This window comes from Canis lupus, chromosome 5 (genome assembly GCF_048164855.1).
Source record: "Canis lupus baileyi chromosome 5, mCanLup2.hap1, whole genome shotgun sequence".
In the NCBI taxonomy this organism is placed as follows: domain Eukaryota; kingdom Metazoa; phylum Chordata; class Mammalia; order Carnivora; family Canidae; genus Canis; species Canis lupus.
This window is the reverse complement of record NC_132842.1, coordinates 2,666,925-2,682,098: the sequence shown is the minus strand read 5'-3', so window position 1 is coordinate 2,682,098 and position 15,174 is coordinate 2,666,925. Positions and strand designations below refer to the sequence as shown.

The following is a 15,174-nucleotide window of genomic DNA, read 5'->3' as shown; positions in this document are numbered from 1 at the left end:
TTTAGGTCTTCACTTTGTTATGTGTCTCAGAGATCACTTTGTATCTTATTGTACATTTCCAGTTACTCACCCAGCAGTATTTTGCTGTTACTTTTTATTCCAAGTTTGTTAACTTGAAGGGGAAAGGTGCTGAGAGGGGCAGAGAGAAAGGAGTTAGTCACACTTTTTTTCTGACTAAACCTTAGTTTTTAAACAAGATCCATGGATCCCTAAACTTCTGGGAGTGTGTTCTCCTCAGTTCTCCTGCCTCTCTGCCAAGAGTAGGGCTCTTTACCCCTGTTCTTCCCGGCTGCAATGACTTTTCATCAGCACCCTAAGTACAATAGTATTTGTGACCTTTGTAATGAAAGATTAAGACTTTCATTCCATAGTGGAGAATCTCAGAGTGAGATGTCCTTTTCTAGACTGCAAACCAGACACTTTATGAGGGCTCTTTCGAATTTTTTTGGTAAGTGCTGGTAAGGTTTGTGGAGAAAGAGCCCATATGAGGGTATAGACACTGTCCATTTCTACAGGCCCTATGATTTTCATATTGTGCTGACAGCTCCCATTCAGCCTTCAGGAATTCTTCAATTATTTTAGCTATATTTATCTTACCAGTCTCTGGTTGTGCCTGTCTCAAGTAAATTAGTGCTTATATCTCTTCTCTTCCTGTAAACATTGGTCTTTCCTTAGATTTTGGGTCAGTTCGTTGCTCTGTGACCTCAGCTGTCTGACAGCTTCAAAAATTTGAGGTTAGTTGGCCTCTTTTTTATTGTAACAATGAAAGAAATGCTCCTTCCTGCTCTCTCTATCCCCAAATGAACTGAAAGTCAACCCTAGGTAACTTTTAAGTATACAGATGCTTGGGCTTGTCCAAGACTAACTGAGGTACAATATTTATGTGTGAGAACCAGGGATTAGTATTTCCTAACTCCTCAGATGATTCTTCTTGTGTTCATCTAACTTTGAGTACCACTGTGCTGTGTGTGAGAATGAATTGGAGGGGACATATTGGAGGTGGGAAACACTTGGAAGTCTCACAAATCTGGAATCAGATCATGATGACTTGTCTTTGAATGGTGTCATTGGAAGGCAGATAAGTGAATTGACCAAAATTAATTTTATGATTGATAGATTGGAGAAATAAAGTGAGATGGAAATCTGAGGACAATGTATAGGTTTTTGATGGGTTTGAGGTCACATCAAGTAGGGGAAATTTATAGGAGCATTGTGTTTGGGAGTAAGTATAGTTCATTTTTGGACATGTTCATTTGAAATGCCTATTAATAGGCAAATGTTGATGTAGACAATTTGACTTATAAATCAATAGAGAGGTGAGAGAGAGAATGAGAGAGAGAAACTGGTTGAAGATATATATTTGGAGTTGTTAGCATAGAGATGGCAATAGAAGATACACAGTGTATATGCTTGCCAGCCCTTGAGAATGTGGGGAGAAGAAACCTAACACTGAAACCTAGTGAATTCAACTTCTAATGGTGAGGTAGAAAATTCCAGTAAAAATTATTTATAAGTTATTCAATATTCAATGTTATAAATAATAAAATCTACTCTGTAATTGTATATGTAGTTGACATCTTCAGTTAAACAAAACTTAGAAATTACTTGACATACATAATAAAATCTGATATGTATATAATCACCTGTAATCAATCTGAATCTGTATGTACACAATTTTTATATTTTCTCCATATAGTAATTCTTTTATCCATATATTTATCCAAGAAATATATATTGAATACCTATTATGTACTGATATTTTCCTAGGAACTGGGGACACAATAGTAAAGAAGACAATGCCATTACTCTACTGGAACTAGCAATATTGAAAGAAATACCAAATACTTATTTATTTGGCCAGTCATGGCACTTAGACAAATAATAGCATTTATTTATTTATTTTTTTTTTAATAGCATTTAATATTTACTGAGTACTACACATATGAAACACTTTATATATTGTTTTTAAAATTCTCGCAAATCATATTCCTATATTATAAAAAGTAATAGTTTCAGATTGAAAGGATTGAAAGAGTGCTAAACAAGGGATAAGGAAAAAAGCCACACCCAGATACATTATTGTGTAATTAAAGATCATCAGAATGGAAACAGTAGATTGGTGGTTGCCAGAGGCTGGGGGTATAGGAGAAATGGGTGGTGTGATGGTCAAAGGGTACAAACTTCCAGGTATAAGATGAGTAAGTTCTGGGGATTTAATGTACAATATGGTAACTATGGTTAGCAATGCTGTATTGCATATGTGAACGTTTCTAAAAGAGTAGACCTTAAATATTCTTTTTTTTTTAATTTATTTTTTATTGGTGTTCAATTTACTAACATACAGAATAACCCCCAGTGCCCATCACCCATTCACTCCCACCCCCCGCCCTCCTCCCCTTCTACCACCCCTAGTTCGTTTCCCAGAGTTAGCAGTCTTTACGTTCTGTCTCCCTTTCTGATATTCGCCACACATTTCTTCTCCCTTCCCTTACATTCCCTTTCACTATTATTTATATTCCCCAAATGAATGAGAACATATAATGTTTGTCCTTCTCCGACTGACTTACTTCACTCAGCCTTAAATATTCTTATTACACACACACAAAGGTAACTATGTGAAGTGATAGATGTGTTAAACCTTACCATAATATACCATTGTTCAATACATACATATATCAAGTCATCACATTGTACACTTCAAATATATACAAGTTATATGTCAATTATATCTCAATAAACCTGGAATAAATAAAGACTATAAGAGAAAAAAACTAGATATAGATCTTTCCAGGTAATCTATTTCTTCTTAAGATAATTTTCTTAAAAAGAAGTAGTTTTCTTAAGAAGAAGAAACTTCTTGGGATGCCTGGGTGGCTCAGTGGTTGAGCGTCTGCCTTTGGCTCAGGGCATGATTCTGGAGTACCAGGATCAAGTACATCAGGCTCCCTGCATGGAGTCTGCTTCTCCTTCTGCCTCTGTCTCTGCCTTTTTCTCTGTGTCTCTCATGAATAAATAAATAAAAATCTTAAAAAAAAAAAAAAAAAAGAAGGAAGAAACTTCTTAAGTTTTTGTGGTTTCTTTTTTTTTTTTTTTTTTTTTTTTTTGCGGTTTCTACCTTACAAAGAATTTCTCTATTTCATTTAATTTGTCAAATGTATTAGCATAAAATTGTTCAAGATATTCCAAATTATCCTTTAATATCTGTAAGATCTATAGTGATAGCTTCTCTTCCAAGCTTACTATTGGTAATTTTTATATTTATTTTTCTCTCTTTGGGATCCCTGGGTGGCGCAGCGGTTTGGTGCCTGCCTTTGGCCCAGGGCGCGATCCTGGAGACCCGGGATCGAATCCCACGTCGGGCTCCCGGTGCATGGAGCCTGCTTCTCCCTCTGCTTGTGTCTCTGCCTCTCTCTCTGTGTGTGACTGTTGTAAATTTAAAAAATATATATATTTTTCTCCCTTTTTTCTTTATCAATTTTTTGCTCTTTACAAAGAAATGACATTTGGATTCATTGATTTCTCTTTATGTTTTCATTAATTTTTGTTATTTTTGTTATTGTTTTCTTCTCCTTATTTTGGGTGTAATTTTCCCTCTTTATCTGAGACTTTGTTTTGTAGTAAAAGGATTAATGTCATAAATTTTCCTCTAAGTACTGCTTCAGCAGTATCTTACAAAGTTTTACACGTTACATTTTCATTTAAAATTTTTTGTATTTAAATTCAATTTAGTTAACATACAGTGTGTTATTAGTTTCAGGGGTAGAATGTAGTAACTCATCAGTTGCATATAACACCCAGTACTCATTATATCAGGTGACCTCCTTAATGCCCATCACCCCATTACTCACCTCAATTTGTTTCCTATAGTTAAGAGTCTCTTATGGTTTGCTTCCCTCTGTGTTTTTATCTTATTTTTCTTTCCCTTCCCCTATGTTCATCTCTTTTGTTTCTTAAATTCCACATATGAGTGAAATCATGTATTTGTCTTTCTCTAACTGACTTATTTCATTTAACATAAAACCCTCTAGTTCCATCCACGTCATTACATATATTTTCATTTTCATTCAGTTCAAGATATTTTCTAATTTCCCTTTTGTTTTCTCCTTTACCTAATGGATTATATAAAAATGTCCTGTTTGTGACAGTGACAAACTCCCTTAGTTTTTGTTTATCTGAAAAAGTCTTTATTATGACTTCAACTTTGAAAGATATTTTTGATGGATGAGGTATTCTCATAATTTTTTTGGATTGATAATTTTTTTCCAATGCTTTAAAGATACTTCTTCATATTTTTCTCACTTTCATAGTTTTTTTTTTTAAAGATTTTATTTATTTATTCATGAGAGGCAGAGACACAGGCAGAGGGAGAAGCAGGCTTCCTGCAGGGAGCCTGATGCAGGACTCAATTTCAGGACTCTGGGATCATGACCTTAGCCAAAGGCAGATGCTTAACGACTGAACCACCAAAGTGCCCCCTGAGTTTCATAGTTTCTGATGAGAAATATGTTTTGATTCTTTCTTTCTATATAATGTGTTCTCTTTCTCTGGCTGCTTTTTTTTTTTTTTTTTTTTTTTTTTTAGAGAGAGAGGTGGTGGGGAGAGGGAGAGAGAAACTTAAGCAGACTCCTCACTGAGCATGGAGCCCCACTCTGGGCTCCATCTCACTCCGAGCTCAATCCCACAACCCCAAGATCATGTCCTGAGCTGAAGCCAAGGCTCTGGCACTTAAAAATTGTGCCACCCAGGCACTCCTCTGTCTGCTTTTAAGATGTTCTCTCGGGCAGCCTGGGTGGCTCAGCGGTTTAGTGCTGCCTTCAGCCCAGGGTGTGATTCTGGAGACCTGGGATTGAGTCCCGCGTCAGGCTCCCTGCATGGAGCCTGCTTCTCCCCCTGCCTGTGTCTCTGCCTCTCTCTATGTCTCTCATGAATAAATAAATAAAATCTTTTTAAAAAATGTTCTATCATTGATGTTCAACAATTTGATGATGATGTGCCTTGTAATGTTTTTCTTTATATATGTTCTGCTTGTAATTCTTTGAGCTTCTTGGATCTGTTTAGTTTTTCATCAAATTTGGAAAATATTTTGGCCATTTTTTCTTTAAAACTTCTTTGGTGCCTGCCTGTTTCTAGATTCCACTTATACATATGTAGACCATTTCATATTATCCCATAGGTAACTGATGCTCTATTCATTTTGTTTTCTCTTTGTGCTTCTGTTATAGTTTCTATTGCTATTTCTTCAAATTCACTGATGTTATCTTCTGTAGTATCTGGTCTGCTTTAAATCCTATACAGTGTGTTTTTAAATTTCAGGTATATTTTCATTTTGAGAAGTTCTATTTGGACCTTTTATATATTTTTTCCTTTCTCTCTTTATCATGTCCATGTTTTCCTTTACTTTTGTGAATATATATTTTATATCTATAAGGTCTGTTTTAAATAGTTTGTCTGCTAGCTTCATCATATCTATTATTTCTAGATTTGTTTCTGTTGATTGAGTTTTCTATTTTTCTCCTTACTGTGGATCATGTCCTCTTGTTTCTTTGCATGTTTCATGATTTTTAATCATATGACAGATACTGTGAATTTTACATTCTTGGTTGCTGGATTCTGTCGAATTTCTTTAAACAGTGGATAGGTAAGTACTTGAAACTGGATCCATTTAATATTTTAAGATTACCAAGGTAGATGAAGAACAGCCTTTAGTCTTGGATGATTTTAATCCCATAATTAAGGCAATAATTTTCTGAGAATTCTATTTGATTGCCCTGTGTAATATAAGATCTTTCCACTTTGGCTTATGGAATCATAAATACTTTATTCCCAGTCCTGTGTAAGGTCTAGGAATTACTTTGTTTTTCCTAGAATCTGCTCCATAGGTCATTTCCTTGGACCCAGTTATATTCTTTTACTGCATGCACAGCCAAAAACAAAGCCAAAGACTCTTCCAGGTCCCAACCTATCTCTCAGAGTTCTGTCTTCTGTACTACTTTGTCCTGCAAATTCTAGGGACTTTGGCCTCTCTGAACTCTTGTATCTAGCTCTTCAACTCAGCCAAAGATCTAGACTCTGTCTAGGTTGCCCTTCCCTGTGCTATAGCCTTGAAACTGGCAAATTAGTTCAACTGTAAGGTTCAGTTTGTTTTTTCCGTTTCTTCAGGGATCATAGTCCTGCACTGCCTGTTATCCATTGTCTGAAAACTTTTGTTTTATATATTTGTATGGTTTTCTTGTTTTAGAATTGTATTTATTTATTATTTATCCTCTAAATACAATTCTAGCCTCTCCATCCTGGGTAAAGCAGATAACTGGCAGATGAGATTTCTGCAAAATTTTGTAAGATTCAAAATATGGGTTGGAGCTAAGACGACAACTATGCATAGAAATCATGTGCATCTATAAGTATGGATCTATGGCAATGTCTTTTGAAGCTCATAATCTCACAGTTTCAGCTATCAGATGGCTTGGTCTCCTCCCTTCTGATATTAAACGGTTAAATATACCTAGAGATACTTTAATTCCACTGACAAAATGGGACCAAATGAAACTTGACAGTGTCCTAAAAAGACCTTATGTTACTTGACAACCATTTTGGAGAAAAGAAATGGAAATAATGGCAGACTCTAAAATGAAGGCAGAAATTCAAGCTTTGACCTTCCTATCATCAGATTATCTCTCCAGAGTGTACCTACCTAACAAATTAAAATTTGGAGGATGGATATAAAAATATATCAGAATATATCTTTTGATTTGCAAGAGATTTTTCATTAGTTTTCAGTAGTAGATACTGTTGTGGGAAGAACATATATTCCTGATTCTGTAGAGATAAAATAATTTTCCATTAGTGATCTTTTTTGTCAAAACAGCTTTCTTTAGAAGACTTTGTTTTATCCTCCTCTGTAGAGACTGAGTTGTATCCTATGTTCTAAAGTAAATTATAAAAGAGCATATGTTACTTTGGCTTTACCACTTTATTTGAAAAAATATTTATACATGCCATCAAAGTCTGCAGGAATATTTTAATTTCTATAATGCAACTAATGTTAAGCCATAAAGCATCTTTTTAGTATCAAAACTAATAATCTAAATTTGAGAGGCTGCAAATGAATTAAAATGTCTAGCATTTCCTTTTTAGTTGCGCTTTTGTGTTTTGCCTTCGTGGTGTAGGGGTCGTACCCCCTTCTTTCACTTGTGAAAGTAGTAAAATTTATTATGAATAAATATTTGGGTTGATACAGAAAAAAAAAGAAAAAAATGAGATTGGATAGATTAAATGAGGAAATTGAGATGGAACTGGGACGAATATCGTCTAGAAATCTTGGTCGTGATGACAGAGTTATTGGCAATCACGGAAAAGAAGCAAGATTTCCTTTCCTGGATGAAAATGTCGTCTCCTTTCTAAATTCCCTACCAGTTTGGAAAAAGGCAGACTTGACTTTACCCCGTGGAATTGGTGAAAAACTGATTTTGCGTCTTGCAGCAGTGGAACTTGGCTTAACAGCCTGTGCTCTTCTGCCAAAACGGGCCATGCAGTTTGGATCCAGAATTGCAAAAATGGAAAAGAATAATGAAAAGGCATCTGATAAATGTGGAAGGCTCCAGGTCATTTCCTTAGAAGACCTCTCTATTGAAAAGGAGATTGAAGTGTAATATTTCACGACGTAACAGCATTTACTGAACGATGATTGTGTAAAAATAAAACACTGTGCTGCTTTATTATCATAAAAAAAAATCTCAAAAAAGCTCAAAAGCTCAAATCAAATCTCCTCCTCCTGGATCTCAAAAAAGCTCAAAAGCTCAAATCAAATCTCCTCCTCCTGGAGGAGAACTCGCAGCTCCGGGACGCGGTGCAGTGGCTGCCGGCCGAGGTGGAACTTTTTTTTTTTTTTTTAACTCTTTTATTGAAGTGGGAGACGGACACACACGAACAGTCTTTTCTGATGCGGCCTCCGGGCTCAGCGAGGCGCGGGCTGGGGGCGCCGGGCGCGGGGCCTCGGAGCGCGGCGCGGGCGGTGCACGGCTGGAGCGGGCGCAGCTCTGCGGGGCTGTAAAGCGGGGGCTCGAGGCCGGAGCCCGCCCCGTCCAGCAAGCGGTGCGCCAGGCTCAGCTCGCGTCCTGCGGCCTCGGCCTCCGGCAGCGGCAGCTCCAGAAAGTAGGTGGCGAGCAGCGTCACCTGGGGGCGGCTCCGGGCGGCGGCGAGGAGCGCGAGGCGGAGCAGCGGGCCCGGGTGCTGCAGCGGCTCCAGGCGGCTCGGGATGCGGCGCTCGGCGCGCCCGAGCTCGGCCCGCGAGGAGGAGCCGGCGCCCAGGAAGCAGAGGGACAAAAGGTGGGTGAATTTTCCGGCGCTAATAAGGAAAAACTTGAAGCCACCATAAATGAATTAATCTAATTACATTTTCTGAAAACATAACCAGCCCATGGCTGCTGAAAACTTGTAATTTTTTTTTATTTACAAAAAGGAAAGATCAAGTATGAAGACTGTATACCCAACCACCGTCTGATTATAAGTGACAATAAAATATTAATTCTACCCTTTTAAAAAAAAATGCATAGATTTAAATGATGGATTTTTTTTTTTACAGTGATAGCAAATTAATTTATTTAGTACTTTTTCCAGTCCATATCATCAGGAGGGTTGATTTCAACTTTCCTTTTACCTACATCAGACCAGTTGGTACTCAAAACTGTACCACCAGACTCCATAAATGATTTGTTCATGGCACGTTTCACTTCATCAGAACCATCTGAATAGATCTGCTGAAATAATTTGTTTAAAGCTGCATCTACCTCCAACTTCTCATTTTTTTCTTCTTCTTTGATCTCACCAACCAATTTATCCCAATTTCTTGTATAATGAGATGACGATGGATATAAGTTCTTTACATCTGCTATGAACTGTTTTGGTTTAGGCACATCTCCTTGCCCCTCTAGCTTTTCCCATCTCACAGCCTCTGTCTTTTTCATTTTAATTTCAATCTTTGTCGAAAGTACTTTAAATGTGCTCTGTTCTGGTATTATAGGATGAAGAAGTCTCAGTTTCAAATTGTAATCCTCTCCAGAAGGAAGTTTCACCAAAGCAGACAACTCTTTTTCTGAAAATTCCACATTTACATTATTCTTCTGAACATTCTTGATCATAAGTGTAATGATTACTTGAGATTCTGTTTGATACCAGTCATACTTGATTTTTGACTGATGAGTCCTTTAAGAATCAGACACCTCAGGCTGTGATCCATTCTGAGCCTCTTGACACTTTTTGATCCAGACAGTGAAATCAGGATCTGCACTATGGATTTCTATGCCGTGAAGATACACAGTGAAGCCAGGAAACAGCTCCTCGAAGTCTGAATGATTCGTACAAAAATTTCCAAAGGCTCCAGCAACAAGCACTCCGTGGGGGTGAAACCCAAATATATAGTTGTGACTTGGATCCAAATCCCAAGTTTTTGATGACTAATTGGAAAATAGTCCTTAAAATACCTCCAAACGGTCCAGCTTCTGACCCAGTTGGATCTCCTGCCTCCCTGCTCTGGGTCCGCCAGTTCAGAATCAAAATGGTGAGTTAAACATTGAAGACTACAAAATAATGCCATCTTTGTGAATAAAAATATGCATAAATTATTTCTACTTATTATAGATACACATATGTGAGAAAATATCACAAATGAACAACTTATGATGATTTATACCAATTCATGACAAAAGGTTACTTTTGGGAAGGGATGGTTAACTTTATAATATTTTATTTCTTGAAATAAAAAGACTGGAAATAAATCAAATGACGTGTAAAATTTGTTGTATTTGGGAGCTGTATTTTAGTTATTTTTTGTGCTTTTCTGTTTTTTAAATTTTCTTAAAATTAAAAAATTGTCTTCTAGACCATAAGATCTTTAAGAGCATACAATGTTATTACTATATTATCGACTTTTCCCTATGCTGTACTTTTTATCTTTATGTACCATCTATTGATTTTTGACAAAGATGACAAAATAACGTAGAGAGGAAAATTAAACCTTAATAGTCAACATAATAATATTATTGGCTCAAAGGAATATACTGACGTCAAGTCAAAAGGAAGACAGGAAATGCTGACATGCTGAGTCAAAGATTAAGGTCAACATTTCTGGAGAGCATGACAGGAGCACATTAGAAAGCACCAGTTAAGATCTAGTCAATCTTGCTTGTTATTGTTGCCATGTTTTAAGTGTGTGTTCCTGGTCTTGCTAGTGAGTACTTCTTGCAAATAAAATAAACATTAATATGTTTAGATACATTAAAAAAAAAGCCACCCTGCCCTCCAGCTCACCCTCTCCTCTCCTGGTGACCCCTAAGCTTCAAAGCCTCTTGCTCCAGCCCTGTGGCTTCCCTAGAAGCCATGGCTTAGAGTGGAGATGCTGCAGAACCCTGGCCCACCGGCAGCCTCCAGGCAAGTCAGCTAGACTCCAAGCACCTAGGTCCTGTGCAGAACCCAGGCCTTCAGGCTCTCTTTGGATGGGATCAAGAGGCCAGGCTGTGTCCTGGCCACCAGGTCCTGCCCATTTCCATGCATCCCCACCATGCTGTCTAAAGAATGTAATTTATTTGGGCACCCCCAAGCTGCTTTCTCTCCTAACTCTCTGCCCTCCCTTATCACACTCCCAGCTTCTCTTCTCTACAGATACATATGTGTATATAATTATATATATATATTTTTTGCCGGGGTCTGGCTTTTGTTCCTGCTCAGGCCCTGGTACCCCTTTCCACTGTGTGTGTGTGTGTGTGTGTGTGTGTGTGTGTGTGTGATAATGCTGTGGGAGGGGGACTCTGCTTGGAATTAAAAGGTTGCATTGGGGGAAAAAAAAGTGCATAGTAGGAGGACCCTAAACTTGCCTTATCCCCCAAACACAGCTAGATGAATATCAAATTATTCTGAACACCTGAGAAATCAGTCTGAAGACTGAGAGAACAAATTGTATAACTCAGAGAAGAGAGGCCACATTGTGAAAGGTAGGAGATGCAAATATGTGGTTTTGGGGAGAAGAAAATCACCAGTGCTATGGAAAGGAGGGAGAGAGGAGAGAAAGAGAGAGAGAGAGAGAGAAAAAAAAAACAGTATAGAAACAGTATAAGAACAGTATAAAAACAGTATAAGAAAAATACTTCCCCAAAACCATTGATGGGGAAAATGAGACGGGCTAATTATTGCAGGTTTACAGGCACCAGAGTTCAAGGACTAATGTTTTTGAAGTCTGCACTGTTGCTGGGTGGAGTCTGGCAGGTGTAGATGTGCTCCTGTGGAGAAAGGGCAGAAGTATGGGAGCAGACAGCTTGGTCCGAGGCTCCCTGGGTCACACTGGAAGAGACACTTCCCCTTTTGGGAGTGCATTTAGGAGAGGTGGCACTGCCTTTCTGGGGTCAAAAGAGACAGCAGCTGCCATTGAGCTGCCCCATTCATTAGCATATGAGTAGAGACACCTGCTGAAGGCAGCTAACTGGGAGCCAGCTTTTTGCTGTGCTTTAACATAAATTCCCAAGACCCTGCATGTTTGTGTGACTGCCCTTCTGGAAGAAAACGGCACCAGCGTGGCAAGACCGTCGTCCAGAGGATCAGCATGGGTCTGTGCCATGCCAGGTCACTAAAATTTGGAGTTTTGAAACTGAGCCATTGCACTTGAGATACAGCGTAGTAGCACTGTACTGCCAGGTGGGCAGACAGCTGGGATACAGACACGGTGAGGGCAGAGATCTGAGGGATACCTGGAACAAATGAGGGGAGATTATTTGCTTTTCTGGGAGGGCTTCCCAAATAGCAGCAGCACAGCAGTCTCTTCTCCAGGGACAAGATATCAAACTGACACCATTTCCCAGCACCCCACCCCCCAAGCCCATCAGCACAGATAGACTTCAGTGAGCAGCACAGAGCCCACAGTGGAAGCTTGAGCAGTATACACCAATTCCCACCCTCTTGTGCCCTGCAGGTGCTTCTGAACTAGGGCAAGTGTGCCTGAGAGAGCAGCAGTGGGCCCCTCCCCTAGAAGACCAGCACAACCCCTTCACCCCACATATGCACCAAGTCTACTGACCAAAGAGTGCTACAAAGCTTAAGCTCTACGGAAAATAGGACAAGCAAACTAAAACACCTAGTTAAAACTCACCACACAGGAAATGCCTAGGTCACTCAGTTGGTTAAGGGTCAGACTTCACCTCAGGTCATGATCTCAGGGACCTGAGATCAAACCCCTTGTGAGGTGCCCTGCTCAGCAGGGAGTCCTTGTCCCTCTGCACCTCCCCTTATTCATGCACTTAGTCTTTCTCTCTCAAATAAAATCTTAATGAAAAAAAAATCACACCACACACTGGGCAAGATCCAAATACCCACTACCTCACCACTACAGGCAAGGAGAAACTGCAAAGTACTGACCTGAGGGAAAGAGCTCACAGAAGAGTGCACACTGCATACACCAGAAACATTTCTTGAAGTGCCAGGCCCTAGACAGTATATGATCTCTTCTTAATATAGCCATTACTCTCATGCATAGGAAACATAACAGGCTTCCCTAACACATAGAAGACAGAGACCTAGACAAAATGCCAAGATGGAGGAATTCACACCAAAACTAAAAACAAGAGGAGGCCACAGCCAGGGATCTAATCAAAACAGATATAAGCAATGCCTGAACCAGAATTTAAGACAACAATCATAAGGATAATAGCTGGGCTTAAGAAAATCATAGAAGACACCAGGGAGTCCCTTACTACAGAGATAAAAGACTTAAAAACTAGTCAGGCCAAAATTTGTAAAACTATAACAGAGATGAGAAACTGATTGGATGTAATGACCACAAGGTTGGAAGAATCAGAAGAATGAATAAGTGATATAGAAGATAAAATTATGAAAAATAATGAAGCTGTAAAGAGAGAGAAAGACAATATTGGATCACAAATGTAGACTTAGGGAACTCAGTGACTCCATAAAGTATAATAACCTTGAATCATAGGAGTCCCAGGACAAGAAGAGAGGGAAAAAGGGCAAAAGGTTTATTTGAGCAAATTATAGCTGAAAATGTCAGTAATCTGGAGAAGGAAACAGCATCCAAGTCTAGGAGGCACAGAGAATGCCTATTGAAATCAACAAAAGCAGGCCAACATCAAGACATATAGTAAAATTTGCAAAATACAGGGATAAGGAAAGAATGCTGAAAGCAGCAAGGGAAAGGAAAACCGTAACCTACAAGGGAAGACAAATAAGATTCCCAGCAGATCCTCTACAGAGAAGTGACAAGCCAGAAAGGAGTGACAAGATATACTCGACATGCTGAATGGGAAGAATATGCAGCCAAGAATATTTTATCCAGGAAGGCTGTCATTCAGAATAGAAGAATAGAGTTTCCCAGACAAATAAAAACTAAAGGAGTTTGTGAATGCATTTATAAACCAGCCCTGCAAGAAAATTAAAGGGAGTGGCCTTGAAAGAAAGATCAAAAGCAACCAAGACTAGGAAGGAACAGAGAAAATCTCTAAAAACGCTAACTTTACAGGTAATACAATGGCTCTAAATTCATATCTACCAATAATTACCATGAATGTAAATAGACTAAATGCTCCAATCAAAAGACATAGCGTATCTGAATGGTTAAAAAAAAAAAAAAAAAAGACCCATCTGTATGCTGCATACAAAAAAAGACCCATCTGTATGCTCATTTTATTTTTTAAAGATTTGTTTATTTATTTATGATAGAGAGAGAGAAAGAGAGAGAGAGAAACAGGAGGAGGAAGAAGCAGGCTCCATGCTGGGAGCCTCACGCAGGACTCGATCCTGGGACTCCAGGATCGCGCCCTGGACCAAAGGCAGGCGCCAAACCTCTGAGCCACCCAGGGATCCCCGAGAGGCTCATTTTAGACCTAAAGATACCTGCAGAATGAAAGTGAGGGGATGGAGAAGCATTAGCATGCTAATGGACATCAAAAGAAAGCTGAGTAACCATATTTCTATCAGACAACCTAGATTTTAAACCAAACACTATAACAAGAGATGAAGAAGAGCAGTATATCATAATGAAGGGGTCTATCCAACAAGATGATGTAATGATGTAAATATTTATGCCCCAAGCTTGGGAGGACCTAAATACATAAATCAATTAATAACAAACATAAACAAACTCATTGATAATAATACAAAAATAGTGGGGGACTTATCACTCCACTTACATCAATGGACAGATCATCTAAGCAGAAAATCAAAAAGGAAATAATGGCTTTGAATGGCACAGTGGACCAGATGGATTTAGCAGATATATTCAGAACATTTCATCCTTGAGCAGCAGAATACACATTCCTTTCAAGAGCACATAGAATATTCTCCAGAATAGATCACATACTGGGTCACAAATCAGCCCTCAACAAGTACAAGAAGACTGAGATCATACCATGAATATTTTTAGATACCACTGCTATGAAACTTGAAGTCAACCACAAGAAAAAAAAATTTGGAAAGACCAACACATGAGGGTTAAAGAACACATGGGGGTTAAAGAACATCCTACTAAAGAATGAATGGGTTAACAGAAACTTAAAGAAAAAATTTAAAATACATGGAAGCAAATGAAAATGAAAACACAACAGTCCAAAACCTTTGGGATGCAGCAAAAGCTATCATAAGAGGGAATTACATAGAATACAGGCTACCTCAAGAAGCAAGAAAAGTCTCAAATACATGACCTAACCTTACCCTTAAAGGTGCGAGAAAAGGAACAGCAAATAAAGCTTAAAGCCATCAGAAGAAGGGAAATAATAAAAATCAGAGCTGAAATTAATGATATAGAAACAGCAATAACACCACCACCACCACCAACAACAAAAAAAACCAGTAGAATAGATCAGTGAAACTAGATGGTAGTTCTTTGAAAGAATTAATAAAATTGATAAAACCCTAGCCAGGGATCCCTGGGTGGCGCAGCGGTTTGGCGCCTGCCTTTGGCCCAGGGCGAGATCCTGGGGACCCGGGATTGAGTCCCGCGTCGGGCTCCCGGTGCATGGAGCCTGCTTCTCCCTCTGCCTATGTCTCTGCCTCTCTCTCTCTCTCTCTGTGTGACTATCGTAAATAAATAAAGATTAAAAAAAAAAAAAAACCCTAACCAGATTTATCAGAAAGAAAAGAGAAAGGGCTCAAATTAATAAAATCATGAATAAAAGAGAA

At 38.8% G+C, this 15,174-nt stretch overlaps 2 protein-coding genes across 6 annotated transcripts in view; both read left to right on the top strand.

Annotated features, from left to right (window-relative positions):
• The window catches only part of CUL2 (cullin 2), a 164,379-nt gene that overhangs the window by 13,381 nt on the left and 135,824 nt on the right, over positions 1–15,174 (top strand). The window lies entirely within an intron of this gene.
• On the top strand, positions 7,287–9,778 carry LOC140633110 (uncharacterized). The gene is made up of 3 exons (XM_072825139.1): positions 7,287–7,645; positions 7,743–8,325; positions 9,020–9,778. The coding sequence occupies exons 1-3, from the start codon at positions 7,287–7,289 to the stop codon at positions 9,131–9,133; spliced, it is 1,056 nt and encodes a 351-aa protein (XP_072681240.1). The 3' UTR covers positions 9,134–9,778.

What these genes read in the sequence shown, in the direction of transcription:
- LOC140633110 (XM_072825139.1), top strand. Translation starts at nt 7,287, where the DNA reads ATGGAACTGGGACGAATATCGTCTAGAAATCTTGGTCGTGATGACAGA. An exon ending in ATTGAAAAGGAGATTGAAGT is followed by an intron (nt 7,646 to 7,742) that starts GTAATATTTCAC and finishes ATCTCAAAAAAG; the next exon opens with CTCAAAAGCTCAAATCAAAT. An exon ending in AGGAAGCAGAGGGACAAAAG is followed by an intron (nt 8,326 to 9,019) that starts GTGGGTGAATTT and finishes CTGGTATTATAG; the next exon opens with GATGAAGAAGTCTCAGTTTC.